Source organism: Stigmatopora nigra, chromosome 10 (genome assembly GCF_051989575.1).
Source record: "Stigmatopora nigra isolate UIUO_SnigA chromosome 10, RoL_Snig_1.1, whole genome shotgun sequence".
In the NCBI taxonomy this organism is placed as follows: domain Eukaryota; kingdom Metazoa; phylum Chordata; class Actinopteri; order Syngnathiformes; family Syngnathidae; genus Stigmatopora; species Stigmatopora nigra.
In genome coordinates this window covers 340567-368452 of record NC_135517.1, presented here as the reverse complement: position 1 = coordinate 368452, position 27886 = coordinate 340567, and the positions used below count along the sequence as shown (strand labels likewise).

The 27886-nt window shown below is 47.0% G+C and overlaps 5 protein-coding genes across 12 annotated transcripts; 3 read left to right on the top strand and 2 right to left on the bottom strand.

Annotated features, from left to right (window-relative positions):
- Window positions 1–77: 77 nt before the first annotated feature.
- Window positions 78–3339, bottom strand: LOC144203103 (charged multivesicular body protein 4b-like). The gene is made up of 5 exons (XM_077726368.1): window positions 2991–3339; window positions 1358–1535; window positions 997–1111; window positions 784–910; window positions 78–690 (listed from the first exon to the last, which is right to left on the bottom strand). The coding sequence occupies exons 1-5, from the start codon at window positions 3178–3180 to the stop codon at window positions 626–628; spliced, it is 675 nt and encodes a 224-aa protein (XP_077582494.1). The 5' UTR covers window positions 3181–3339; the 3' UTR covers window positions 78–625.
- A 498-nt stretch (window positions 3340–3837) lies between these two features.
- On the top strand, window positions 3838–8388 carry pck1 (phosphoenolpyruvate carboxykinase 1 (soluble)). Of its 2 annotated transcripts, none has more exons than XM_077726366.1 (9): window positions 3838–3984; window positions 5137–5377; window positions 5449–5837; window positions 6205–6392; window positions 6450–6612; window positions 6681–6905; window positions 6976–7107; window positions 7324–7419; window positions 7516–8388. In XM_077726366.1, exons 1-9 carry the CDS (start codon window positions 3978–3980, stop codon window positions 7971–7973), a joined length of 1899 nt encoding a protein of 632 aa, XP_077582492.1. In that variant the 5' UTR covers window positions 3838–3977; the 3' UTR covers window positions 7974–8388. The 2 variants fall into 2 exon arrangements, with proteins under 2 accessions (XP_077582492.1, XP_077582493.1); XM_077726367.1 differs by lacking the exon at window positions 3838–3984 and adding an exon at window positions 4896–5039.
- A 418-nt stretch (window positions 8389–8806) lies between these two features.
- Window positions 8807–17164, bottom strand: LOC144203590 (protein TMEPAI-like). 2 transcript variants are annotated; one of them, XM_077727115.1, is made up of 4 exons: window positions 16814–17164; window positions 11548–11714; window positions 11179–11438; window positions 8807–11045 (listed from the first exon to the last, which is right to left on the bottom strand). In XM_077727115.1, the coding sequence occupies exons 1-4, from the start codon at window positions 16911–16913 to the stop codon at window positions 10901–10903; spliced, it is 672 nt and encodes a 223-aa protein (XP_077583241.1). In that variant the 5' UTR covers window positions 16914–17164; the 3' UTR covers window positions 8807–10900. The 2 variants fall into 2 exon arrangements, with proteins under 2 accessions (XP_077583241.1, XP_077583242.1); XM_077727116.1 differs by lacking the exon at window positions 16814–17164 and adding an exon at window positions 13255–13466.
- An 819-nt stretch (window positions 17165–17983) lies between these two features.
- On the top strand, window positions 17984–22480 carry ccndbp1 (cyclin D-type binding-protein 1). 6 transcript variants are annotated; one of them, XM_077726871.1, is made up of 12 exons: window positions 17984–18198; window positions 18845–18904; window positions 18980–19059; window positions 19139–19220; window positions 19617–19713; window positions 19781–19854; window positions 19963–20039; window positions 20105–20334; window positions 20753–20813; window positions 21345–21391; window positions 21725–21920; window positions 22333–22480. In XM_077726871.1, the coding sequence occupies exons 1-11, from the start codon at window positions 18108–18110 to the stop codon at window positions 21834–21836; spliced, it is 1011 nt and encodes a 336-aa protein (XP_077582997.1). In that variant the 5' UTR covers window positions 17984–18107; the 3' UTR covers window positions 21837–21920; window positions 22333–22480. The 6 variants fall into 6 exon arrangements, with proteins under 6 accessions (XP_077582997.1, XP_077582995.1, XP_077583000.1 ...); XM_077726869.1 differs by having other exon boundaries at window positions 22330–22480; XM_077726874.1 differs by adding an exon at window positions 21522–21594 and having other exon boundaries at window positions 21728–22480.
- tgm8 (transglutaminase 8) lies at window positions 22328–27869 on the top strand. The gene is made up of 15 exons (XM_077726868.1): window positions 22328–22416; window positions 23173–23245; window positions 23861–24034; window positions 24484–24735; window positions 24991–25109; window positions 25181–25309; window positions 25380–25554; window positions 25628–25763; window positions 25842–25951; window positions 26052–26167; window positions 26236–26362; window positions 26562–26876; window positions 26965–27128; window positions 27328–27461; window positions 27570–27869. The coding sequence occupies exons 2-15, from the start codon at window positions 23233–23235 to the stop codon at window positions 27715–27717; spliced, it is 2112 nt and encodes a 703-aa protein (XP_077582994.1). The 5' UTR covers window positions 22328–22416; window positions 23173–23232; the 3' UTR covers window positions 27718–27869.
- The last annotated feature ends 17 nt before the right edge of the window (window positions 27870–27886 follow it).

The following is a 27886-nucleotide window of genomic DNA, read 5'->3' as shown; positions in this document are numbered from 1 at the left end:
TTTTTCTGACGTTCCCGATTGAACGGGATCGGACCTTGAACTTGTTTATGTGACAATCTTGTTGAAAGCGGCGTGGCCAATGTTTCACTATGGATTTATTATTGATTGACAAACGACCATTCAGAATCCAAACCATAGTAAAAAAAGGAAAACAAATCTCACACCCAAATGCAAACAAAAATGCGTATAGATACAGGAAGCACAAATCATCCATAAACTTTGTTCACGCCATTCCATAATTTGACATCCCACTTTTCAAAATGTAAATAACTGCTGTGCAAAATATTGAAAGCCAACAAGAGAGAAAAGAATACTTGGAAATATATATATATACATTTAAAAAAAAACCCAACCTTGATGTTGAATGAAGGTTAATTTGGGGTTGAGGAACAAACAACCTTCAAAGATTGGCGGCCTTGGAGCAAAATGTGCTTTTTTTTTTGCACGTTTGGCTTCCGCTCGCTCCTCTTGTCGCTCTCCTTTCCGTTTTCATGGGATTGGCTGCCATTGACGGCGACGGACGGCAAAGCGGCCGGGGCGTCCGTCGCCGCCAATGGCGGAGCGGCGTCCCCGCTCTCCACAGTTGGCGTGTTTCCACCCGACGAGGGTTGGTCCCGGACGGAGTTCATTGGGTGGCCCAGGCCTCCAGGTCGGCCATCTCCTCTTCGTCTTCTTCCTCCTTCTTCTTGGCTGAGAGGGCAGAAAAAGACACGAGTGTCACGGTGGCCCCGCCCTCGTTGTCACGCCCGTCGAGAGAGACGGCGAAAGGGCAAAGGGGCGCACCCGGTCTGGACGGCAAGGACGCGGCCGGGACGCTGGGCAGGACCACGTCGGGCGTTCCTTCCACTTCCAGGAGATTCCTGTCCAGCTCCTCCTGCTCCATCTCCTCCAACTCGGCCAAGAGTTCGTCCTGGAAGCGGTGGGCGAGAAACGGGAGACCGTGAGGTCAAGAGAAAAAGCTGGGTCAGCGGGACGGAAGGCGGCGGTGGTTCGTACCTCGTCCACTTGCTCTCCGAAACCAATGGGATTGGAGATGACGTCGGTGATTTCCTGCGCCAGCTCTTGCTGCTCCATGATGTCCGACATCAGGTCGTCCACGCTGTCCACGTTCCTGGTCGGGGGGGGAATCGGATCACCTTTTTAGAAATAACACTAAAACAAGCATCAAATCTTGATTTGTCATCAACATTTTTTCCCCCAATGGAATTTAGTGTTTTTTTTCAGCCCAAATGAAGATGATTTGCGTCTTTTTTTTTAACCCAAATTGAAACAAATGTATCAGAGCAAAATGGCTTCTTGAAAAAGACTTTGGATTTTGGGGTGGTGCGTGTTGGCTAGCGTGCTAACGTGATCTCACAGTTCTTTGTGCGCCGCTTTCATGGCCTTGGCGGCAAAGCCCATGTTCTTGAGCACTTCCGTGTTGGTGTTGGCGTTCTCCAGCGCCTCCCTCTGGAACTCGATGGTGGACAGCGTGCCGTCGATCTGCTGCAGCTGCTGGCTGTAGCGGCGTTTCCTCTTCAGGGCCTGCAACGCCACTGCGGACACAAAAGTCCAAAAGTCAAAAGTCTTGTCCTCCCTCTCTCTCTTTTTAATCTCCTTCATCTCCTCTAAATTAATATGTGGAAAAGCAGCTTTTGGGCTCAGCGGCGAGCGGATCGGACCGGCCCGCTTTGGCGCCGCCCCACTTTACATTAAAAAAATGCACATCAGAGTCCAAAAACCAGATTTAAAAAAAGAAAAATAAGTTGAAAAATAAAAGTGCACTTTGCCACTGTGAATCAACTATTTTTTCCTATTTTTTGACAGTACTTTTTGTATCAATACAACTACTACTTGTGTATTCTTACAAACCCCCATGTCTATTTGTCAAATGTAAATTAAGGTGACAGTTGTTTTTTTAACAAAACACTGTAAAAAATGTCACTTCAAAAATGAGTCCATTTTTAAAAAGCTCATTCTTTCACATGCAAGTTTTTTTGTTTATAAAAAGTTGTATATACACTTGGTGGGAGCGCCTCTATATATTTTTTTAATCTGATGTTTTTTTTTTCCATCAGAAGCCAGACCTATTCCTGGTCTAGGTAACATTGTAAGCTTGTATCTGGCCATCTAAATAGCCTGAAAGGGGAGCTTTTAGCAGATTGACGTCATCCTTTTGAGGCATGTCGCCTGTCGCCGTTTACAAATGTGGAAATTCTAGTTTTGCCGTGGCACGAGACGGCTTTCGATGACTAAAGAGGGTGAAAAAAATACATTAAAAACACTCAATACTGTATAATAGCACCACCAGTGGCAGGCAACTATTTTTTGTTGTTGTTGTTTTTAGTCAGACAACTGCGAGAGAATATTGTTGTTATCTGAAAATGTGTACATTGACATGTCTATTGAAGTCAATTGTTGCCCAGTTTACTATTACTACTTTAACATTTACTTTGTACTGTAAAGAATTTAAAAAATGTAATTTAATATAACTAAAAGGAATAAAATGTCCAACCCCAGGCCAAATTAGAGAAATACTCTGAGCATAAGGATGTCCAGATACATTTTAACAGTTCCAAGTACAAGTACAATGAATCTGAATTGGGAGGGCTGGCAGACATTTTTTGTTGCCACCCTCCCGTTTCAAATAGTTGGGACATCTACTAGTGGTCAACTCTTTCCAATTCAGAACAGACGGACAAAAAAAAAGAAGAAAGGATTGGACGTCTATACCCGTCAATGGATTGAAATACTGGGGATATAGTTTAGACATCTAAAAAAAAAACATTGCCTTTTTGAAATTGCAAAAAAACTACCAAATTTTGCCAACCTTTCTGTATTTCAACTCAAGTATGGCAAGTAAGTGTACTTGGTTTTTTTTACGTCGATGCTTGTCACGGTGATTTAAAGATGGCCGCTCCCCAACTTTACAGTCAAGTTAGCATGCATGCTAGTGAGCCGTCCGACGAGATAAAAGCGTAATAAATTGTGTCACGTTTCACTTCTCTCACCTCTCTTATTCTTCGTGCCGTGCCGTTTGGCCGTTAATGTCTCCTGCTCGATTTTCTTCTCCAGAAAATCCTGCTTTTTAGTCAACATCTCCTCGGTGTCCCGGAGTTTCTGGACAGCTTCCTGGGCTGTGGGCGCCTTGCCCCCTTTCCCTCCGCCGCTAATGCCGAATAATTTGCCGAAAATTGACATGTTTGTCGAATAAAGACTATTAAGAGAACGAAAATGAAGGATTATCCTTATTTTCAGTAAGTCAATGTGACAGGCAGCCGAGTCGAAGCGACCGCCGATGTTTTGCGTCTACTTCCGCCTTCCACATACGGGTCTCGTGTTGTCGTGACGTCACTCAGCGACGTGACACACCGGGGAGTTTCCCGCCCAAAGTGGAACAAGTGTCGCAGATATGTCGTCACTTCACAGCCGGAACAAAACATTTTTTTCGACGTTGTAATGCCTAAAAAAAAGTTCTCCCCTCCCTGAAGTCCCTGCTTTAAAAAATCCAAAACATTCGAAGATTCTATATTATTTGTTATTTTCAGTTTTTTATTGTTTTGTATGTGTTGCAAATAATATTAGCACATCAATGTGTATCTGTCAAATGTCCTCATGATCCAGATGTCTGTAAACATGTACAATTGGATTAAAAAAAAGAGGTTCGAGTCAAAATCTTGAACAACATTTATACGACAAAGGAATTGTTAAGACAGTGACTTGTTTTAATGTAAATAGTTGTGTGTTCTGTGATGTCATCATCATTTGAACCTCGGATGAATTGATTTGTGAACACATGAAGACGGACGCCAAAACGAGATTAAGGTGTACAATAACATGTTTGCGCGAGGTTACAGTATGTGCACCTTGATCTGCGCAGTGACGTCAGCCACCTCGTTCGCGTGCGTGCGTGCGAATTATTCGGACGTAGACGTAAATTCGCCTTGCGGGGCGGTGTGTTTGAGGTGCCCCAAGTGAGTGAGCCCCAATGTGGCAACATGCGAAGTGAGTGCAAAATGACAAAAGTTTCAGATGGAATGAATGGTCGTGTGTGTTTGAGGTCATCTGTTCGCTGGCTCGCGCGCGCGTGTGCGTGTGTGCGTGTTTTTCAATGAGTGGCTATCACGTTCCAGCTGTGTGTCTGTTTTTTTTTACGACTAAGCGCGGAGTCCACAAACGCAGCGCGGGGGTCCTTACGTAACGTGCGTGTTCGCAATTGTGAATTTTAAAAACTGTTAGAAAGATTATTATTAATATTGTCGTTACATTCGTTTGTATTTTTATCTGTAGTTTTGTATTATATTCGCATTTTTAATTAAACATTTTGGATGTTCATCACCGTTAATACAGCCATTGACTTTATGCTCAGGAAAAAGTGGAAGTCAATATACACTCACAAACAAAAATACATTTTTTAAATTATACTTGAAATCACTTTCACTCATTGATGTTGCACCCATTTTATCCTGATGAGTTGCCTATCTTAAGTATAGATAACTGATGGAACACTAAGTTAAAAAAAATGGAAACTTGATTTTTTAAGAGGCCAGAAAAATTCAAAGTCCTTTCCAGTAAATATTCTGAACAGCAGCTTTATTTCTCACTGAAGGACTACAGAGCTAGGGGTCATCCAATGACAAAGTCACGGCGCCGACTTGCGTCAAAAAGGGTCAAAGTAAGCGCCAGTGCTGCTTCATAAGGGACCTTTTTATCTTGGGACACAGATAAGATGATCAATAATCAATAGACTGTAAAACTTTGATCAAGAACGGACCTAGCGTGCGTGCCGCGCTCCTGATCAATCATTCACCTCGCAAACAGGCCGGAGCCCGCCTTTTGGGGGGCCGGGTCGGGGGGGGGCGGAGCTTTGTCCCAGGGGTTAAATAGAGCGTACGCTCGGCGGATGGATGACATCACTTGTACCCGTCATCGAACTGAATGGTGCGTTTCTAAGGACTGGTTTTTGTCATTCTCCAAAGCCACTTTGGTGTCAGATTGGTCGCCGGTGATTTTAAGGGGGAAAGAAAAAATTCAATTGAAACAATTCCCGCCTTGAAACGGTAAAAAAAAAAAGTGTCTTTATTCGGATTTGAGGTCTTTGCGGGCCACTTAAGTTATCGAAAGGCGCTAACTAGCTTAACCGTGTTTGTCGTCCAGACGTCCGAGGGATCGAGATGCCTCCTCAGCTGCAGTCTGCCAAGCAGGGCGGGCCTCGGGTCCTCCGAGGCGAACTCAACAGCCTGAGTGCGGCCGTCAGGGACTTTGTGGAGGCCAACGTGGCCCTCTGCCAGCCCGACGCCATTCACATCTGCGACGGTTCCGACGAGGAGAACCGGGCCGTCCTGGCCCACTTGGAGGAGCAGGGCTCCGTTAAGAAGTTGCCCAAGTACCACAATTGGTAGGCGGACCGAACTCCGTCGGTTTTTAGGGGACCCACTCAGACTCATTCCGTCCCCATCCCTCCCGCAGCTGGTTAGCCAGGACGGACCCCCGCGACGTGGCCCGGGTGGAGAGCCGCACGGTGATCGTGACCCGGGAGCGGCGCGACACGGTGCCCGCCCCCCTGGACGGCGGCGTCAGCCAATTGGGCCGCTGGATGTCGCCGGAGGAGTTGGAGCGGGCCGTCTCGCAGCGCTTCCCGGGCTGCATGAGGGGTCGCACCATGTACGTGGTCCCCTTCAGCATGGGACCGCTGGGCTCGCCGCTGGCCAAGGTGGGCGTGGAGCTGACCGACTCGCCCTACGTGGTGGTCAGCATGAGGGTGATGACCCGGATGGGGAAGGCGGTTCTGGCCGCCCTGGGGAACGCCGACTTTGTGCGATGTCTGCACTCCGTGGGCTGCCCGCTGCCCCTTAAAAGTACGTATTACCCTATTTGAGGCCAGGGTTAGTCCCAATACTGGCAATGGGGTTTCTCTTAAATTGAGTCTATTTTTTGGTTTTGATTCCCATCGTTTTGTGCGAGCAAGCGTCCGGGTTCTACGCAATTGCAAACAACTGGAATTGGACTGTTGACCCTGCAGGGGGGGAAAATGAGATGGGTGGGGGCAAGGAACTAGAAATGACCTTCAGTTTGACCTTGAACTGGACGGAACGTACACAACTGTACCTTACCGAATTTTCTGGCATATAAGCTGTATTTGTGACTAAATGATGGCTGAATCTTGGGTATGGCTTATATGTGCACAAGACTTGTCAACATGTACTATTTGTTGGTCATTTTCAGAGCCTCTGGTGAACAACTGGCCCTGCAACCCCGAACAGACCCTGATCGCCCACGTCCCCGAAAGCCGGCAAATCATATCCTTTGGCAGCGGCTACGGCGGGAACTCCTTGCTGGGCAAGAAATGCTTCGCCTTGCGTATCGCTTCGCGTCTGGCTAAGGAGGAAGGCTGGCTGGCGGAGCACATGCTGGTAGGACTCGAACCCAAACCCGAGCACGGGCCAGTTTGTGACTGACTCCCGGCTCAGATCTTGGGCATCACCAACCCGGAGGGCCAGAAGAAGTACATGGCGGCGGCTTTCCCCAGCGCCTGCGGCAAGACCAACCTGGCCATGTTGCAGCCCACGCTCCCCGGCTGGAAGGTGGAGTGCGTGGGAGACGACATCGCCTGGATGAAGTTTGACCGGGAAGGTGAGGATCCGAGGAGGTCCTTTCCCGTCTTCCGGTGGCTGAGCGTCCGTCCACGGCTTACCCCACAGGCCACCTGCGAGCCATCAACCCGGAGAACGGCTTCTTCGGGGTGGCGCCCGGCACCTCGGCCAAGACCAACCCCAACGCCATGGCCACCATCGCCAAGAACACCCTGTTCACCAACGTGGCCGAGACCAGCGACGGCGGCGTGCTGTGGGAGGGCATGGACGAGGTCCTGGCCGAGGACGTCACCGTCACTTCGTGGAAGAACCGACCCTGGAGCCCCAAAGACGGTGAGTAACGCCAAAAAATGACACGAAATGGCATCCGCCGAGGTCTGACCAGCTGGCCTCGCGCCTTCAGGGGAACCATGCGCCCACCCCAACTCCCGCTTCTGCACTCCGGCCAACCAGTGCCCCATCATCGATCCGCTGTGGGAATCCCCCGAGGGGGTCCCCGTGGAGGCCATCATCTTCGGGGGACGCCGGCCTGAAGGTGAGCGGGACCCTGGAGAACTGACATTTGCAGTTCTTTTACTTCCTAAGTCTTGGGGCCGTTCCGCACACTGGGTCTCCAGTTTGGCGGGAGCATAATCCAACTGTTCTAAGAGCAAACCCGATCAAAAGCAAAGCCGATTGTGACCCACAAGGCATATTATATTTGCGAGAGCATCCGGGTAGATCTCCACCACCAACTAAGTCTTTGTTCCAGGCGTCCCATTGGTTTACGAGGCGTTCAACTGGCAGCACGGCGTCTTTGTGGGCGCGTCCATGCGGTCGGAGGCCACTGCCGCGGCAGAACACAGAGGTACGTGTCGCGAGAGTGGCTGGGAAACCCGGCTGAACCGGCGCTCCCGGCCGACCCCCCGGTACCGCCCTGACCCTAACGCTCTCCCCACCCCAGGCAAGGAGATCATGCACGACCCCTTCGCCATGCGTCCCTTCTTCGGCTACAATTTCGGCCAGTACCTGTCCCACTGGCTGAGCATGGCGGAGCGTCCGGGCGCCAAGCTGCCCAAGATCTTTCACGTCAACTGGTTCCGCAAGAGTCCCACGGCCGGCTTCCTGTGGCCCGGCTTCGGCGAGAACATCCGCGTGCTGGACTGGATGTTCCGGCGTCTGAACGGGCAGGCCGGCGCCATGCCCTCCGCCGTGGGCTACCTGCCCCGCCTCCAGTCCCTCAACCTGGAGGGCCTGGGGGAGTCGGTGGACCTGGAGCAGCTCTTCGCCCTGGACGGGGAATTCTGGCGCAAGGAGGCTCACGACGTGGGCCAGTACCTGGCCACGCAGGTCAACGAGGACCTGCCGGAGGAGGTGGCCAGGCAGCTGGAACTCCTTCGCCGTAGGGTGGGACAGATGTAGAGCCCGTCGCCTTCCGGCCGACGGATTGGACCTCAATGGGAGCCGGAGTCAAAATAAGACTGCGACTTTGTTCTTCCTCTGGCCAAGATGGACCCTCCCACCACCACAAAGTTCATCAGGAGTCCACTTGAAGCCGTCGAAAGGCCGAGGCAGGACAAATAATATATATATAAAATAATTGGATCATTTATCATTCAAAATAAACTGCATAAATGACATGTTTTTTTTCAATCTTCATATGTATTTCTATATTTGTAAATTTTGTTTTTTTAAATGTAGACTTGTATTCAATATTTGTTAGATTGAGTTTATTTGATTCATATCAAATTGTATTTATTGAATTGTGTATTTCACTATGAATATATAGTATTGCTTTCTTCCATTGTCATTTTAAATAAACAAAGCTCTGATTGTATTTTTTTTTTTTTTAGCTGTCCACCCATTGTTCGCCAGGATAGGCTCCGGCACCCCCGCCACCTTCGTGAGGATAAGCGGCTCAGAAGACAAACGCGCGAAAAAATGAAAACGCAACTCGATCTTGCGTGGAAATAATAAGCCCCTCCCCTAATTCAAGTAAAAGAGTTTAAAAACAAATGTTTTGGGCGCAAAAGCTTTGCGAGTCCGCCTTCTTGTGTAAGATTGGGCAAAGTGCACCGTTGCTAACTTGTTTTTGTCTCGTCTTCTGGATATTATATATACATAACACACACACACACACACACACACACACACACACACACACACACACACACACACACACACACATCATTATCCAACATAGTAACAAAAGGCAAAGTAATGCAGTCCATAAAAATAGTGAATAAGCACAAAAATGCTTGTATCAAAAGAGACATTTATAATGTTACAAGATATCAAATTGAATTGATTTGAACCCACAACAAGAAGAACATTTTTTTGTAACATTAATGCAAACGTTACAATTGGAATGAAAACAATTGGACACGCTGAAATTGAGATTTGGGAATTTTTACCTACAAACAAAAAATTAAAAAAAACCTTGTTTACAAAGTATACAAATGTAAGTTGAACCTCGGAAGTATCGCTAGCAGGTGATGGAGAGCCACCAATGGGCCAATAGTTGGCTGGGATAAGCTCTAGCACCCCCCACGACTCTTGTGAGGAAGATAAGAAGGTCCACAAATCCATAAAGAAATGAATATAGTCATAATAAATGACGGAATAAGATGAAAACGCAGAAGGCACACGCGTGTAAGACGGCGCGGTGAGCGCAAGACACTTGGACAAAAGGTGATTGGATTGGACATAGAAAAACAAAAAGGGAAGACACGGGAATGCCAAACAAAATTTAAAAAAACTAAGCTAAGCTAGGCTAAGCTAAGATCAAAGGCAAACGGCAGGTGTATTGCAACGCTCTCTCTGCGACAAAAAAAAACATCATCAAACCGGAACAAACCGGAAGGAGCTCTGTCATTGGACGGTGGAAACAGAAAGTGGATAAGATCGATAATTGATTTGAATGTCAATACAGACATTGACTTTGAGGTGAATCTGCTCTGTACCAAGATGGCCGCCCAAAGCCATTTTAAAGTATACTTATCATGCATTTATCGCTAGTAGACAAGGTGACCCATTGATTTGACCTTGCTAAAATAATACGTTAGAAATTAGCCCACAATTGTCCTTCCATGAAACCTGCCATTGGCCCCGCCCCTTTACTTCCCGGCCCAATCGGCAGCCATGATCCGCGCCGCGGGAATCCCCGATCGGAACCCGTCCGGTCTTTCCGTACCCGCCGCGACCCTCGCGTTCAAGGAAACCGCAGCGGCTAGCATTAGCGCCCGCCGCCGGACCTCCTTGCCCGCAGAGGGCGCTGTTGCATAAAGACCGGACCCGAGTGCCCCGGATTTGTGGGGCCCGCAGTGCCTCTGGCCTGGGCGCGGCGGACTGGTCGCGGCTGACACTCGTGTCATTTGTCGACACTTCCGGGTGTCCGCGACCGGTCGCGCGCCATCGGACGGAGAATGGGATGTCGTTTTTGGATGGCTTTTGCCGTCAGACCGTTAGATTAGGGGCGTAGCCTCCCCGACCAATGGGAACGAGGCTAACCTTTCGATGGGCAGAATTTTAGGCCTCTGTGATTGGACAGAACTCCTTTTCCGATAAATCTCTCCGCAAGAACGACGTGAAAAAACCCAGGTCGCCCGATATGAGATTTTCTAAGACATTTTTGAAAAAAAAATTCAGCCAATTGCCAAAATATGATATTTGAGGTTGATGACAGGCAATTGAAAATGAATTAATTTGGTAAATCTAGATGTTAAAGTCACTTTTCCACTACTCTCCAGGGCCACTAGGTGGTGTAAAATTACAACATGAAAAATGATCGATATCGGATGATATTGATAAGAAAGACAACCCAATTATCCAATTAAACAACTATTCTACTATATCAGTCATATATCGACAAATCTATATATCGGACGACCTTTCGGGGAAAAAATAGTGCAATTCTTTTCGTATAAATAAAATCCAACCATTTCCACTGGCAGACATGACGCTAACACTCTTGTCACTCAAAACACCAACAAAGGTAAACAAATAAAAGACCAAAACAATCTTTCAATGATTAGAAATGATGTGGTTGGGCAGTTTTCTTGTGCAAAGCTCGTTTAGGAGCATCAGAATCTCGTTAGCCCGTTTGTTAGCGTCCGCTAACGAACATTAAGGCCGCACTTAGCGTACTTGGCGCTGAGCTAGTCAAACAAAGCCAGGAAGAAACCATTTTGTACACTAGTTGGTCTACTTTGGGGGGGGGGGGGGAACATGACAGAAACATACTTGAAGAAGACAAACAAACATGTAAATATGTAACAATCGTTCGACAAGAAGTGGAACGCTGTGCAACAGGAAACGACCGATCGGCCGTGGCGGATTACCGGGCGCTTTCAGCCAGCTCGCGGGTCTTGGGATTTCTCTTTTGCCTTCTGGCCGTCCAGTGGCGGGGCGCCGTGCTGTTGGAACCAGTGTCCAATGGCCTCCTTGTAGGTGGGCGGAGCTTCTTCCCTTAATTTCTGCCGGTTCGCCTGGACGCTGTGAAGCAAAACATACGTCAACGGAGTGGAACCGCTACGCTAGCAAACTTAAACAGAATGTTGGCACTCAGATTTGGCCCCAGGGCCGCCACGTTGACACATGTGCATCACGCCGTCTTAAGGAAGGTTACCCGGCGTAGGACGAGGGCGGATCCAGCGAGTCGAAGACGGTGCGGTTGGGCGGCGGGCGCAGCGACTCGCGGTTCAGCTCCATCTGCTGCTCGGGGTCCCGCAGCTGGAGGGCGCAGGGGCCCAGGTAGGGCGGAGGCTCCTCCCCGTCCGACAGCGAGATGCTGGGCGGCAGGTCCACCGTCGGGTGGCGCCGCGGGAAGGGGAAACCCGACCGGAAGCCGGAGCGGAAGGCGTGGCCCGGGATCCCGGCGCCCGCTTCCTGGTGGACACATTTTCAGGCGGACGGCGTCAAACTTCGACCATTTTTTTGTTCTGACAAACTGGACGTCGACTAGAGTGGGCGACGACTTTCAAAATGGCCGACTGACCAGGTGATGGTCCGAGCACGGAGGCGGCGATGGCGAGGCCGATGGCCTGGGTCCAAAGTGTGGCGAGCGCGCCGCCATGCGGTAGCGGTTGAGGACGCAGGTGACCACCACCACCATGACCAGCATCACCACCACGATGAGCACCATCTGAACCAGTTCCAGCTGGGCTGTAAACAAAAAAAAAAACACGTCAAAGGCGTCTCAACGTGGTCGCAAAAATTCACACCACATCCCACAAACTTACAAAAATATACTTTCATTTTGTATTTTGGGTTTTTTTCCCCTATGTGAGTTGTCCTTGTGAATAATTGCCCATTGATTTCACCTGTGGTTGCTTAATTAAGTTTTCCCTGATTTTTGGATATCAGGTTAGAGAAGAAGTTTTTGTTCTCCTACTTTGACAACCTGATCACATCTAACACAAAGTCACAATTTAAAGAGACAAAGCCATATTTCTATGTCAATTCACTGGCCTTCCTATCACACCAGAATGTTCTTTAAACATCCATGTTGTCCAAAAGGCCACTCAAAGTCAGCCATATTGCTACAGAGCATCCATTCATAAAAGCCACCAAAAATCCCCCGAAAAAAAAAAGCTTTTAAAAAAGCCACCTCCTCAAGCCAGTGCGACAGAACAACATGAAATGTGTCCATCGAGGACATACACAAGTAAAAAAGGTCTCTTGAAGCCCCACCCCAAAAAAGACAACAAGTCAGGCTTTGGGGTTTTGAAGCAGACCTTTAAAGATGCTTTTGTTACATTGCAAATGATTTGTCATGATGAGATGCAGCAGGATTTAACACACACACACACACCAGACAAACACACACACACACACACACACACACCAGACAGGCCGGCTTTGTCTAACAGCAGTCTGCTGGAAGCGCTCCAGCGCCCCCCCTAACAAGCGTACACATTTTTTTCCCCCTCACTCACACACCCTCTTTTTTAACGCGGTGCACCCAGAGGTCACCCAAACACACACACACACACACAGACACGGCTGTCTAGACAGCACACACTTTAAATGTCTGTGACCGCAAACACACACACACGCACACACACGTACACAGACATTTTGACGGTAGTGAATTTCATTCATGCCTCCTACTTAAAATGAGACTTGTATGGGTGTCAATGGCACTGAAACATGATCATTCAACAGCAGCCTTTCTGAAAATATATCATGTTAAAATATTGACCTCGTGAGTGTTTTTAGCTGGTTTTATTTTGATAGTATTGTCAACAAATTGAATTTCCTTTGTATTTTTTTAATGCAGAATGACAATGTTTATATCAAAACATTATCAGGATGACATTATAGTTTGTGATTTTTTTTATTATTGCAAAAACGGATTTCAATTTTTTGAATGAATTTCATAATTAGCTAATAAGTGTGTAATTACGTGACAATATCATTTTTGACAAAACACGGCAATAAAAGTGGCTTGAAATATTCTATAGCAATTAAAAATGTCTGTCTGTCAATTGTTTGATATGGAAACAAACAATGTCAAACCTTTACGTCATTTCTGTATCCAATTATGAGCGTATTAGCATTAGAAAAAAAATATGAAAAACAATGTTTTTCGAAAGTTTCCGATCAACAGACGGCCAGAAAATTCTCCCATAATCCCCCCACCCCCATATTTCTTCTATTCCTTTTAAGACATATTTATTTTGAAAGGTCTCGGGTGACTCACCACAAGTTTGAAACTCGGCACACATGTGCTGAGGATGATGACGGTGATCCCCCACCGAAGGATGCATCCTTTACGAATATACCAGTTTTAAAAAAATAGAAAAATAAATAAAATAAGTAAAATAAAAAGACGTTGGATTGTGCGTCCTGGCCGGTCGCCCGACACGTGCGAAATGCGGGCGTAAAGTGTCTGGCCTCCTTTTTTTTTCTTTCCCAGCCGCATTCCCACACAAAAGTGAAACAGCTGAGCGACCCCCCCCCCCCCATTCCCCTTCGCCGTCCCCTTTTGCTTGCGGACAAAAGGGGGCACTGTTCAGGGAGGGGGGGGGGGGGGGGACCCACATCGTCTGGCATAGACAGATGGCGGCGCAATTTATTACCGCCGCTTGTCAAACTACTTCATTTTGGGCCCAAAAAGTGAACAAGAATACTCAAAAGCCCTAAATTTTACTTTTTTTTTATAGATATAAAGCTGTTTGTTTAATTTTTTGAAGGGAAAACGTTTGATAATCATTTGTTATTCATTTCAAATGGATTTTTTAAAAATGATATTCAATAATAAAGTAGAAAACCAAAATTATTTTTGATATATTTATATATATTTAAACTGAAAAAAATGATTAAAATGACAATTATTGATTTACAAGGGGGAACATGATAAATAATCAATCATTAGGCAGTCAAAGTTTCTATTTGCTTCCTTCCTGAAGGCCAAAACAGACAAAAAAAACAGTCAATGGCAAACAAAGGTGAAAAATGAAGGGACAGAAGCTCCTCCCACTTTCGCCGTGACTCGGCAGACAGCTGAGTGTGTGTATGTGTGTGTGTAAGTGTAAGTGTGTGTTCATGTGTGTGTGTGTGTGTGAGGTTGCGGGTCAGGCAGTTCCCTGAGCAATTTCCATGAGAAAAGCCTACGTAGGACATACGAGAGGACACTTTGGTGACTTTGCTCTCACGGTGCGCCAACAAGTGTGGGAAAACTGCTGGGAAAAACTCCCACACATTTTGGGCGGCTCAGAAAAGGCTCGCCGAGGGTGCCGGAGCCCATCCCGGCTGTGAAACGGCAATTACGGGGCACGGAGAGACCAACAACTAGGGCCCATTTAGCATAGCATTAGCCTTGCGTGCCTGTTTTGGGGGATGTGGGAAGAAAGCGGAGTACCGGGAGAAAAGCCGCACGAGCCTGGGGGGAAACGTGCAAAATGCGGCGAATGGACTTTGGCGTGTTTGTCAATGGATGAAACGGAGGAAAATGTTAGCTCGTTTTCATGAGCTGTTCGTCTGGGTGTCTTCTTTTCTCACAATTCTGCAAGTGTGTGTGTGTGTGTGTGTGCCTCATTAGGATTCTAGCCAGAAAGAACCAGACTATACACACACACACACACACACACAGAGGCCGTCAGACATGCCCCGTCTGACTTCACACCCTTTCAAATTTAAATGATGTGTGTGTGTGTGTGTGTTCCAAAAGACACTTAATAATCACTTATGGTGACATTGAATTTGAGATGATTTGATTCTTTATTAATAATATTTTTTTATCTCCTAAAACTTCAGTTAAAAGCCATAGCCTCAAGTGATATGAGTTCCTTTATTTCTTGTTTGATTTCTAATCATCTCCTTTTTTTATTTTTTATTCATTTTCAGTCTTAATATGTATATGACGTATTTTCCCATATTATACAAGAAACGCCCCAAGATCAACAGAAAGTGGCTCAAAATCAGCACAAAGTGACCCGTCAATGTCCCAAAATGTACAGGAAGTGACCCCGGATAAATTCATGGCTTCCCACGGATGTCCAATCAATTGTAAGTGGGAGGGATGGCAGTGAACATGACTTTGTGGGCTGCCAGTTTTGACAGATTGGACGCCTGTGGGTTCTAAACCAATTCAGAGAAGCGTAAGTATGCAGATGGTGTGCACGCAGCGGCCCTCCTTTGCACCCGCGACGCGACTCGCCGCTTTTGTGGCGGCGCACGGCGGCGCCGCCGTCTAGACGGACAAAAAAAAAAAAAAAAAAACAGCTGAGAGCTCAATGACAGGAGGAGGCCTGTTTTTTTGTGTTTAGCATTTTTGTCTGCTTGCTCCTAAATGGACATTTGTCAAATTGGGCTATACTTTTCCTCACTAAATTTACTTTTGCTAAAATGACAGCTACACATTTCAACACGCCTTCTTGAGACGTTTTTTGTACGTTTATTCCCGGTCGGAATTCCCACCAAATGTCATGTTTTTCAGTCAAGCTAGCTTTGTCTGCATTTTAGGACCAATAGGAGGCCAAAGGCTGACTTCCAAGCAAAATGGCAGACTTTCTGAGCATCTTTTCAAATGGCTTCAAGAGACTTTTTTGTGCGTCTACTCGTGACCGACACCCCCACCATATTTTATGCTGCTAGATGCAACTGGCTTCTGGGGCTGCATTTTTAAAAAGAATGACCATACTTCTTGATGTAGCCAAAGACTTGCAAAATGTCTTCTTGAAACCAAAATGGCCGACTTTCCCTTTTTTTTCAGCATGGCTTCTTGCAAGACTTTTTTACAGGTCTACCATTGATACACGGGTTCACCAAATGTCACGCTGCCCAATACGGGGCTGAATTTTGAATTTTGTGACTCCTTGAAACTAGACGCCAAATGTCAGCTTCTTTGGACAAATAAATACGGAGTGGCCCCGGGCCCAATTTTTTTTAAAAGCACACACTCCCTGCCGAGTGATGATGTCATCCGTCTGAGAAGGACAAAGAGGTGAAGACGTACTTCTAAAAGGCAGGGCGAGGGCGGCGGGCGTCTAGCTAGCCTGTGAGTAACGCTGATGTCACGTTCTTTTGACGAGCTACTCATTCACCCGGAACAGGTGCGTGCACGTGTGTGCACGTGTGTGTGTGTGCGTGTGTGTGTGTGTGTGTGTGTGTGTGCGTGTGCGCGTGCGTGCGTGCGTGCGTGTGTGTTAGCATGCAATTAGAAGCAGTAACTCCCAGGATGTAAGTTAGACGGAGGAAGTATTGGGACACCTTCATCAAGTCAAAACATTGACAGACATCAGAAGCTACCGGAACATGACAAAGATAGAAAGATGACACATTTGGAGTTTGCCTGTTCTCCCCGGGCTCACGTGGGTTTTCTCCGGGTACTCTGCTTTCCTCCCACATCCTCAAAAAATGCATGCTAGGTTAACTCAAGTCTGTAATTGGCCCCTGGCTAAGAGTTATTGGTTGTTTTGACATGGAGGTTCCCAACGTAAAAGTCAACATGAATTGGACGTCTATTGCCGTCAATGGCAGGCAATGAGTTAAACAAACACACATTAAGTAAAAATCATAAAGTGAAAGAATACGGTTCCTCGTGGATAATCATGGAGATACACACGCACACAACACCGAGTTTTTCTGCAACTTGAACCTTCGCAAAGTCTCGCGAGATCACGCGACGTCCAACTTGACGTCTCAGAAGAGAAAGCAGGGCAAAGAAACAGCCTGAAAGTTCCAAGCGACAGTCACAGAGGACGAAGAATATCATATTCATCCCGATCGCCATCACGATATCATCGTTTTATACTCACTGACGTCCATGACGTGCACGGAGCTGAGGCGCGCGCATCCGCACGCAAACGCGACATTGGCGGCTGTTGCGTTCAGGACGCCCATGAAAAGTTGTAACATTTACTCTCTCATCACTCCATCTCTTTTTCTTTCTCTCTCTTTCTCTGTCTCTATCACTCTCTTTTTCTCTTGCTCGATATCTTTCACTCTATCTAGTAGCTGTGTATCGGTACCGGCTGTACCGATTCTTCCGTGTTTTCCGCCGTGTGACCGGCAACTCAACTGAAAAGCAGACGTCTGGCGAGGGAGTCAGTAGACTGTCTACTGTCTCTCGCTCTCCCTCGCTCTATCTCCCTCTCTCTCCCTCTCTTTGCGCATGCGCCTAGAAAAATGGGAAGCCACTTAATTAGTGTAGTCGCGTGACAAAATTAGGGAAAGTCGAGGTGCTTTGGTGGTCTTGGTGTGACGTCATAAGTGAAAGTACGTTTCATTTACAAAATTAGTTTAAACTTAGGTGCATCAAGCGGATTGGTGTGATTTAATTTTAATTATATTCTTTTAAAAGTATTCAAATGAATAGATGTTATTCATTTTATCATCATGGGTAAACATTTCTAATGAATTGAAACATCTATCTAAAGCTTAAGAGAAATTTGGAAAAATGTGAAGCGAAAATAGATTTAGAATAAAGAAATAATTGCAATAAACGTTCAAATTAAAATCATCATTTTGCCCATCAAAAAAAGACGATGACATAACGTTAGGTCATGTGACAGAGTGGAAAAGCTGGCAATAACAAAACGACATCCCAGCATTGCAGCAGCGTCAGTGCATGATGAGGTCACGCTGTCTGGGGGCAGCACAAGTCCTCACTTCCCATTTCGTGACACGCATTTTAGTTTGGATATTTTTATGTACTATTTGATTTTTTTTTAAATAGAGCTGATAATGTTTCATCTAGTGCCGTCAGCAACTAATGAGTTCATGGTGTAAATATGGAAGAATTATTGGATCGTAACATACCCATAAATAATATAAAAAGAAGGTTAATTTTGGCAGTGTAAACAAATAACTCTGCAAATATTGAAAAAAACCTAGTTTGCATTGACCAGGATGGAAGCACATTGTTAATGTGTCGCGCTTACACAAATGACCACATGACGGCGCTGAAGCGTTTACCTTTTGAACAAAAACTTCCGGAATACCAACTTCCGGCTGAGTCTTTTCTTTTGGCGTCCCCATGTTCTCCGAAAGTTTGTGTTCCACAACAACAACACGTCTGACGGGAATCTTCGCTTTTCATTTCCCCCCGACATGGAAGCCGGAGACAATGCGGCTCAAAACGTCAGCGTGCCACTACGTAACCTGCTTCAGTCCGTCAAGTGCGTGACAGCTCGGGTTGGAGGTTGGTGTGGCGCACATTTATAAAATGCTAGCGTTAGCGTAATTAGCATTGAGGTAGTACGACAGGCTGTTGTCACTGGTTCAACGTAACTTACAACTAAAATGCTAACCTAATTTTGACAAGTGGTCTTAATAAGCGTGCGGTTACATGTTCTAAAAATGTCAATTGTTTCATTTCAAACGTAACAATTGAACAGGAGGCTACGGAGTAGCTTAGCTTGTTATCCACAAGACTGTCTATAAGATAAAATTTTCCCGCCACAGGATTTAGTATGTAGCATACCGTAACATTTGAAAAAAATCATCGATTTGAATTGTTTTTATAGATTTTTTTTTCGTTTTTTCGATAAATAGCGCTAAACTTCACGTGTTGGTGTTATATAATAAGTAATCAAACCCGTGTTTTGGTTTTATATAATGAGTAATCTATTAATATAATGTAAAGAGGTAATGGATAGCGAACAGCAGCCTTAAATTGTGTTGTACTTTTTGCACTCATTTCATTTTCCCATACACAAAACACTCAACTGCGTTTGAATTTTATACATTTATTTGCCTCTCTAAACATCAATTGTTATCATTTATGAGCATGTGGTTCGTCTGTAATGACGTTAGCTAAGATGCTAACATGTATGTTTCTGTCTTAGATGGCGAGTCCAACGAGTCAGACGGAGACTTCGACCTCTCCAACTTTTGGGACACTTTGAGTTGAGTACTCTGCGTCACATTTTCCGTCAAAATAAAGTCCACAATTTAACCCCAATCAATATCGCTTGTTGCAGACCAGGCAGTGAAGGCGGTGTCCCAGGAAGCCACCAAAATCAGTCTGGCCTTCTCCAAACCGCCGTTACCGTCACAGCAGGTTAGCTAGCCTAGCACAGACATTTTGATGACCGGTGGCACGGCAAACGTCTTTTTCCTTTTGTCTTTTTGTCCCACAGGACGGAGAAAAGCTAGCCGAGTCGCTGCTCAAGGGCGTTCTCAGCCTCGCCACCGTTTATTACTGGCTTCCCAAGAGCCAAGGTAACACGAATGCTAGGTCAAATGATTGTTCCGCCATTTTGTGTCAGTGGTGTTTATAGCCAAATGCTGGGAAATGTGGTTATTCCTGTGGCCAGGATGCTTTGCCATGCAATGCTATCCATCCAACAAAATAGTGTTTATATTTTTACAGCCCTAATACTTTTGTGTTCTGACTCCATTTAAAGGTTCCCCTGCCGCGGTCCAAATTGGCCGTTAGTTTTGAATATTAGTTGGGTGTGTGTCGTGTACCTATTTGGACCACTAGAGTGTAGTAATGAGTAGACTTTCGAGATAAGCGTGGGGCGTGTAACCAATACAATACTACTTGAATGATCAAGGAAAGTGAGAGTTTTGCTTTGGAATTTCACCAGAAAATCCTTTGTTTTTGTCTGTCAGGCGTCTGTCTGCGGAGCCACGTCCAGGACGCCACCGTACAAGTTCTGGAAGGGGTGACGCAGCTGCTGGAGGTCATCCTCAATTCTCCGCTACAAAGGTATGCGCGTGGCGGGCGGTCTTGGAGAATATAACCGGAATTGAATCCACGACCCCAATTGTACCAGTTTGAGTCAGGAGCAGTTGACGTCGACGGGGGGCGTGTGGTCGGCGTGCGACGCCTTTAGCTGCCTGCCCAGAGGTTAGTCTGCCAAACCATTCTTTTGCTAGTGGATTTATGGCCCATTTTTTTAGGTCCTTAAATACGCGTCCTTGCAATACTGCCCATCCATTTGTGGCTTTTTGTCAGACAATAAAGCCGCGGCGTTGCTGATCCTGAGGGGTCAGACCGCCATCGTCAAGGACGCCGTCGAAGAATTGGAACAGGTGCGACCCCGACCCATCCGACCCCAGTCACGCTGGACGCGCCAACGCCGCCGTTTGCCCGCCAGGCGTCGTCCGAGCCCCACGAGCCATTCGGCGACGGCGAGGAGTCGCCGGACCACTGGCTTTCGGAACGTGACCGCCGACTGGTCGCCGCCTGCCGGGGGCTGATGAAGACGGCCGCCGCCTGCCTGAGGAAGAGCACCACGGCCGTCGGGGCCCGCGGGGACGCCGGCCTGCCGCAATTGGTGGAGCAGCTGGACCGCCTGGTGGACGGCGTCAAGCAAATCAGCCCCGGGTACAACAACCTTGGTTATTATTTTTCAATTGCCTCCCCGTTTGACAAATTCTTTGTTTGCAAGCGAAATGCGGCCACGCCCCCAAAATTGCATTGAATTGTCATTATACAGCTATAATGAGCTTTTAAAGCCTCACCGTAAAGTGCACAAATCGATCAATTAATAAGGAGTAAATTAATAGTCCACAAAGTCATTCGCCCACAACATTTTTCACATAACCATCAAGTCAAATAAATCATTGGGCATTTTTCCATGCAGAAAGGTGACATTTAAAAACGGGTTCATTAGATCAAGATGTGATCACTTAAGAAATTGTGATCAATATTTTCCACAATGATTTGTACGATTGTTTTATTTTGAAATGTAATGTTTAATGTAAATGTGTTGAAATGTATATTTCATTTTTTTTTTTGACAGAGTTGATGACTTGGCTTTGTGCCTCTACCCACCTGTGGACTACAATGAAGTGGAAAATTATGTAAGCGGAACAAGCGCGCGCACACACACACACACACACACACACACACACACACACACACACACACACACACACACACACACACAATCATTATCTTGACAATGGTAGTAATTGGCTGAAGTAGTGTTTCAAATCTTTTTGTAATTATTCTCTTTGAATTCCACACCTTGTGGCACACATGCCACTAATTCTTGCACCTCATTTGAAGCCACACCTCACTCAAAAAAAAAAAAAAAAAAACCCCTTCCAAAACATTCATGCGAGTTCATCCATCAACTTGTTTTGATTCTTTTTGACATGTTTGTTAAGTTACGCCAAATTCTACCATTTGGAAAGAAATGTTCAAATGTTCTTGTCGGTACATGTTCAATGTTTCGCAAATCCAATTTGGCGATAGATTTACGACGCTAGACTGTCATCAATTCATTTTTCTCAATTTTTACATCCATTTTCCCTTCAGCTTTTTACACCAAAATTGTCATGTAATTGTCTGAAATCATGCTGGTCTTTTCATTTCATTTTTTTTGGCAGGTGTTCAAACTGGCCACGTTATTGAAGGAACTTCTGGCCATCATCAGGTGACTGCTACTTTTTCAAATATATATATTTTTTAAATTTTTATTTTGCTATGAGCCTAACGAGCACCAAAAAACAAGCCGAGTCATAGAGAAAAATGATTTTTTTTGTACAAATTGGACCCCTTGATAGGGTTGGGGTCAGGGGATGTTGATTGACACCTTTAATTATGCCTGCCGAGAAGTTGTGGCGAACCAGTTTCAAGGTAAGATGACCTGAGCTGGGTGCATTTTTGCATAGCAAGCGTTTAAGCTCCATTCTTTAGGCGTGTCAGCGGTATCTCGCTTTCGTGTGGCTTTTACATCGCCGTCTCTCTCTCGAAATCCCCGGAAAAGCAGGTCCAATCACATCTGCGGCGAAGACCAGGTGTCCTGGGTTCAGTTCTTGGACGGAGCCGTAGACCACAACCTGCAGAAAGCCAACAATGTCATCCGGGAGGACGCCTAAAGACGGCTAAAGACGGCATTTAACACCTTACGCAAATGCTCCGGCACCCCCCTGCCTCCCTGGTGGGGAGAAGTGACTTCTAAGGTGAACAAATGAACATTAAAAAAAAAAAAAACGAAAGCATTGGAGTCATGCATAAGAACGTGAATGTAATATTAACCCTTTAAAACCAAGTATAAAAATGTCAACTGCAAAAGAGGCGTGTCCAAACTTTCAGAAAAAAGCCCTTTCATTTTTTAATGCTTAAAAAGACAATGAAAGAATGAGATAAACCAACAAATTGGATGTATTTATTTTTGATTGGCTACTAACCTCCAAATGATTTTTTTTTTTTGTATTCCTCCAATGCTTGATGTATATTTGTGTCCATCGACGACGCTAGACGTCCAATCCGTTTAAAGCCGGAGCGATGACATCGCCGCCATCCTCCCACTTCAAATGGATTGGACGTTTACTAGTCCTAAACTAGTCTTCAACTCGTGTCATTTCACAGCAGAAGGATGATTGGACGCCACATCATTGGAATGGTGCGTGGAGGATTGGACGTCTAACCTGGTCGATGGCGCCCAAAGATGAACATGTAAATTTAGTTAGTCTTTTTTTTTTTTTGCCGCGCTCAAATAAATTGTCGTTGAAAAAGTTGACCGATTTTGTGTGGGTCACAGTGGAAATGGACAACGAGTGCCAGTCAAAAATGGCATTTTCCACAAATGCAGGTCAGCAAGATCGCTTTTTTTTACGAGGGGACCCCCCAAAAAAGTCTCAACGGGACAAGCCCGAATAGATGTGCTAAGTCGGCCATTTTGGCCATTCCCAGGGCCTTCCGTCACGCTTAACGTGTCCCGGAATTGTTCAAAAAAAGGAATTTCGCCCACTCGGCCCCATGAAATTTGCCATTTATATCCCTAATGAGTCCACCTATCACTAAAGTCTCAAGAAGCCGTACCAGAATACACAAGAAGCGCTGATTTATAGACATTTTTGTTGTCGAAAAGTCGCCCCCCAAATCCACTTGCGCTTCGTCGCGTGAAATTTGGTCAAATGTGTCCATGGTGAAAATAGTTAAAAAAAAAAAGTCCAACATTATCTTCAAGTTGACATTTGAAGTTCATTTCACAACAATGTTGTTCTCCAGGAAGATAAAAAAAAAAATAATAATAAGTTGACTGTACGGAGTCGTACTCTTGCGTGGGTTTAACGTTAATGTTTCCCGATTGTAGTTAAGATGAGATTGAAAGGACGCCGCGGTTGAAACCGGACTGACTCGCTCTCTTCCGGCTGCGCCGCCGCCATAAAACGAGTGTGTGCTTGCCAGTAGGCCTCTTGTGCTTTGCAGGCTTAGCTATCTCCACTGCCACCTTTCAATCAAGCAACACAAGCACGTCGCCTTGCAACGATGAGCTCCTCGGGTGAGTTGCAAATCATCTCCTATTTCCACCTATGCTCATGATTTATCACATTCAATGCGGACCTCTTTTAAGCATCTGAAGTTTTCAAAGAATACAATCTGAAAAGTCCACTTTGCCAAAGCCACTCAATGTATTTATTCCCGTAAAAATTGATTTTTTTAGACACGCATGAGAAGTGTATTCAGTTTTTTTTTTAATTTTGGATGTGCATCTTTAAAACAATAATAAGGGTAATAAATGTCTAACATGAGCGGTCTTGTTTTTGCTATTGGCACCAAACAAACGGGAAGAAAACAGCACCACTGACTCAAAGGTTAGCGTTAGCTTCGGGTCTTGGGACATCTCCAAGTCCACATTCGGTCTGTGTCCCCAACACATTCCAAAGTGGAAGGAAGGCTTGGCATTGACGTAAACGTTTGATATTGAGAGAAAGACATTTTGAAATATTGCAAGGGTGTCAGTCACACTCTTGGCTTGATTGGCGGCCCCATTTAACGTCAACTTGATTTTATGTGGGCCGGCCCACTTCAGATAGAATCTTTTTAGATTTAGAATATATGTTTGCCTTAACTTATCTCTTTGGCATCTGAAATTAACGGGGTGCTTTTGTGTCAGTCTTCAAGGGCGTGGACGTCCACGCCGAGAGCAACAACGAGGCGCACCGGACCGGCGAGCTTCCACCAGATCGATTGGTCGTCCGGCGAGGTCAATCCTTCAAGGTCACCCTGAAATTGAGCAAGCCTTTCTGGAGTGGCGAGGATTCCCTGGCCTTTGTCGTTTACACCGGCGGTAAGATTGTTACGCTTTCACTCTCTTTTTGAGTCATTTCAAAAGTGCAACCAAAAAAAAAATCTCTTTGAAATCGAGGAAAGGTTTTCATTTAGATGCAGGTGAATTTTTGAAAGGGTAATCATTAGTATTTTGTTTTTGATGTACTTTTTACACATTTCTTAAGCATGACATCACTGAAAAAGAGTCACTTTTTTCATAATAGTTTAAAAATGATCCAATTTTTATGTATTTATTGAATAAAATATAAATATGAAAATCCACGCTGATTCCTGTATTTACCACTTTTTACATTTTCAAAGAGTACATACTCATCTTTAATGAATGACACTGTCTCCTTCTAATCTTCTATTTGTATGATAATAATGAAAGAAAGAAGTGGTATGAGGATGACATTTAGCAGCAGACATTTTCTCCATTGACCATTTGGCCTTTTAAATGTCCGCCAGGCAAAGACGCCTCGTCGGAGGAGAAGGGCACCCGCTGTCGCTTCGCCGTGTCCGATCCGACGGGCTTGCCGACGGGCGGGCCGTCCTCGTGGAAGGCGGTGCTGGAGGCCGGCTCCGCCCCCTCGGCCCCGGCGGTGCTGCTGACGGCGCCCGCCGACGCCCCCGTGGGCAAGTACGCTCTGGACGCCTCGCTGTGGGACCAGGAGGAGACGCTGGCCACCTTCGTGCTGCTCTTCAACCCCTGGTTCTCGGGTACGTTCCTCCGGTCCAATTTGGGGTGACCAGCCTTCATGTCCGTAACTCTCAATGTCAGTGAAAGACTGACATTGCCTTGGAATAAGACTAAAAAGTGAGTGGAAGTGGTCATGCATTGGAGGTCTAGACCTGATACCCATTGACAACGCCAGAGGGCGCCAAAATTCAAATTCTTAATGCACTTGTTGACGGAGTTAATGACATTTCAAAAAGCAAAAGCCATTCATTTCCAAATGTTTGCGCTCCGCGCAGGGGATTCCGTTTTCATGTCGGACGAGCGGGAGAGACACGAGTACGTGCTGAATGAACGCGGAGTCATCTTCCGGGGAAGCTCCGATTACATATTGCCTTTGACCTGGGACTACGGACACGTACGAAATCCCACTCGCCGGCCGGTCGACCCCACATCGCGGCTCCATTGCCCTTCTTCCTTCTTTTTCAGTTCGAAGACGACATGGTAGACATTTGCCTTCAGATCCTGGACAGGAACCTCAAGTACAGAGAGAACCCCGCCAGCGATCTGGCGGCCCGCGGCGACCCCGCCTACGTGGGCCGCTTGGTCAGCGCCATGGTAAGGGTCCAGTGTGGGGCCCTTTCCCCTTTTTTGGGAGCCAACGGGACGGCAATTCCCCTTCCGACAGGTGAACAACACCGACGACGGCGGCGTGCTGGCGGGCAACTGGTCGAACTCTTTCGCCGGCGGCCTGTCGCCGTCCCACTGGAGCGGCAGCCACGACATCCTGGCCAGGTGGAAGAAGAGCGGCCGCCCGGTCAAGTACGGACAATGCTGGGTCTTTGCCGGCATCGTTTGTTCGGGTAACGTCGCCGTCGCGCCGTCGTCTCAAGTGTTGGGGAAGTGAGGCCAAAGGGGCGGGGTCTCTCCATCCAGTCATGCGTCTGCTGGGCGTGCCCACCCGCGTGGTCACCAACTTTGCCTCGGCGCACGACACCGACTCCAACCTCACCATCGACGTGTACCACGCCGACCGGGGCGCCGAGCACAAGGAGTCCCCGGACAGTATTTGGTGAGCCAGCCCCTTGGGCGAGTCTAGCGGGTCTCGCTAGCAGAGCCCGGCCAGACGTTTGGTGTACGCGTGCGCCAGGAACTACCACGTGTGGGTGGAGTCCTGGATGAAGCGGCCCGACCTGAAGGCCGGCGGCGACTACGACGGCTGGCAAGTTCTGGACGCCACGCCGCAGGAGCCCAGCGACGGTACGGGGGTTAGGGTTAGGCCTAGTAGCCCTTCTGGGACGGAAGCCCCCGTGCCGAGCGCCGTTGACGGACGAGCGTGGCCGTCTCCCGCCGCCGTCAGGCTTGTACCAGTGCGGGCCCGCCTCCGTCTCGGCCGTCTTCCGCGGCGAGACGGAGCTCCCGTACGACGTCCCCTTCGTCTTCGCCGAAGTCAACGCTGACTGCGTGGACTGGCTGGTGAGCGGAGGCCGCCGGGCATTCCGAGGGCGGGGCTTAAAAAGGTCCAAACGTTGTCTTTGTTTCAGGTCAAGGCCGACGGCACCCTGGTGGCCATGACCTCCAACAGCAAGCGCGTGGGAAAGAAGATCTCCACCAAAGCGGTGGGATCGGACCAGAGGGTCACCATCACCGACACCTACAAACACCAGGAAGGTGAGTCACGGGGGGGGGGGGGGGGAAAGCCACGCCCCTAGTATTTTCACTTTTATTTTATGACTATTTGAATACTAGTTTTTTTATTTATTCTCATATTTTCCCCTTGTTTTTGTATATATACTATAGATAAATACTTGAAACCGAAAATGACTGACAATGTTTTTCTGATCCCAATTGAATTTCTTTCATTTTTCAGGCTCTGAAGAAGAGCGTGCCGTCTTCAAGTACGCCATGAGCGACGACAAAGAGAGCATCGGAGGCGGGGGCGACGGCTCGGCCCCGGACGGACAACCCCCGCTGGCGCCGCCGCCGAAACTCACCATGCGCTTTGAGGACGTTAGCGTCCCCGAATACGGCCGGGACGTGCAAGTCAACTTGCTGCTGAGCAGCGAGAGCGCGGTGGATCGTAACCTGCGCATCCACGTCACCGTGGAGGCCTTCCGCTTCAACGGCACCTTTGTGGCCGCGGTCCAATCGGGAGTCAGAGAGGAGACGCTCAAGCCTTCCGCGGGTAAAAAAAAAAACAAACCAAAATACAATCAAGACAGATATGATCTCAAATGAGAGGTCTTGCTTGACTTTTTGTTGTTGTGTTGCAGAGCTTTCCGTAGCCATCCGCATCCCCGTGACTTCCTACTACAAGCACATGCTCCACGCCGACAGCTTGAAGGTTTCGGCCATGGTGACGGACAAACGCCACCCGCAAAAAACCTACCTGGCCGAGGACAACGTGGTCCTACGGGACCCCCCCGTCCTTGTCACGGTAAGCGCGACCGTCAAGGCGCCAGTGTTAAAGCGGCGTCCCGGGGGGCCCAAATGTGGCCCGCCGCCTCATTTTGTGTGGCCCGGGAAAGTCAATCGCGGGTGGCGACTTTCTGGTCCCATTCTGATGCTTTTGGGACACTTGCTGTCTATTTTGGCTGACTTGTAACTCATTTGGGCTTTGAACCCGCGCCCGGCAGGTTGACAGAGGCGTCCGACGGAACTGGGCGGCGTGGGGAGAGGTGGCCTTCCTGAACCCCCTCCAGGAGACCCTGACGGGCATGACGCTCACCTTGGCGGGAAGCGGCATCTTCCGCGAGGAAATGCCTCTCAGGTAACTCCGACCTAGTAGTACTTTCATTTTGATTTCGACACTCTTTGGTTTTAGATCATGATTGCACTTTCCGATGTCATGTTTTTTTTTCCTCTCTCTCTATTTCAGTCTTCCCAACCTGAGGCCCAACACTCGCGTCCGCGTCCGATTTCCATTCACGCCGTACAAGGCGGGACCCAAAATGATTTTGGCCCACATCACCTCGGACATTTCTAAAGATTTCCATGGCTACGTCACCTTCATCGTGAGACCATAATCGTTTGCTTTCAAATTCTATCCTATCTGCTCACAAATGTTGTTTTTTTTTAATAGAAAGGGGTGCTTCATCGTTTCAAAAGTGAGCCATTTACAAATCCATTTTAACACTTGAAAATGGCTCTTTATGAATAAAAAAACTACAACAAGGAATGTTTAACCGTTTTCTC

Coding starts and splice junctions, on each gene's coding strand:
- pck1 (XM_077726366.1), top strand. Junction 6,613..6,680: donor GATGAAGTTTGACCGGGAAG/GTGAGGATCCGA, acceptor CTTACCCCACAG/GCCACCTGCGAGCCATCAAC. Junction 6,906..6,975: donor ACCCTGGAGCCCCAAAGACG/GTGAGTAACGCC, acceptor TCGCGCCTTCAG/GGGAACCATGCGCCCACCCC.
- tgm8 (XM_077726868.1), top strand. Junction 25,310..25,379: donor GCCGCTTGGTCAGCGCCATG/GTAAGGGTCCAG, acceptor CCCTTCCGACAG/GTGAACAACACCGACGACGG. Junction 26,168..26,235: donor CTGACTGCGTGGACTGGCTG/GTGAGCGGAGGC, acceptor TCTTTGTTTCAG/GTCAAGGCCGACGGCACCCT.
- LOC144203590 (XM_077727115.1), bottom strand. CDS start 16,913: ATGTTACAACTTTTCATGGGCGTCCTGAACGCAACAGCCGCCAATGTC. Junction 11,715..16,813: donor CGTGCACGTCATGGACGTCA/GTGAGTATAAAA, acceptor TTTTGTTTACAG/CCCAGCTGGAACTGGTTCAG. Junction 11,439..11,547: donor CGTGCTCGGACCATCACCTG/GTCAGTCGGCCA, acceptor TGTGTCCACCAG/GAAGCGGGCGCCGGGATCCC.
- LOC144203103 (XM_077726368.1), bottom strand. CDS start 3,180: ATGTCAATTTTCGGCAAATTATTCGGCATTAGCGGCGGAGGGAAAGGG. Junction 1,112..1,357: donor AAAGCGGCGCACAAAGAACT/GTGAGATCACGT, acceptor CCCCCCGACCAG/GAACGTGGACAGCGTGGACG. Junction 911..996: donor TCGGAGAGCAAGTGGACGAG/GTACGAACCACC, acceptor CACCGCTTCCAG/GACGAACTCTTGGCCGAGTT.
- ccndbp1 (XM_077726871.1), top strand. CDS start 18,108: ATGGAAGCCGGAGACAATGCGGCTCAAAACGTCAGCGTGCCACTACGT. Junction 18,905..18,979: donor CAACTTTTGGGACACTTTGA/GTTGAGTACTCT, acceptor CGCTTGTTGCAG/ACCAGGCAGTGAAGGCGGTG. Junction 19,060..19,138: donor CGCCGTTACCGTCACAGCAG/GTTAGCTAGCCT, acceptor TTTGTCCCACAG/GACGGAGAAAAGCTAGCCGA.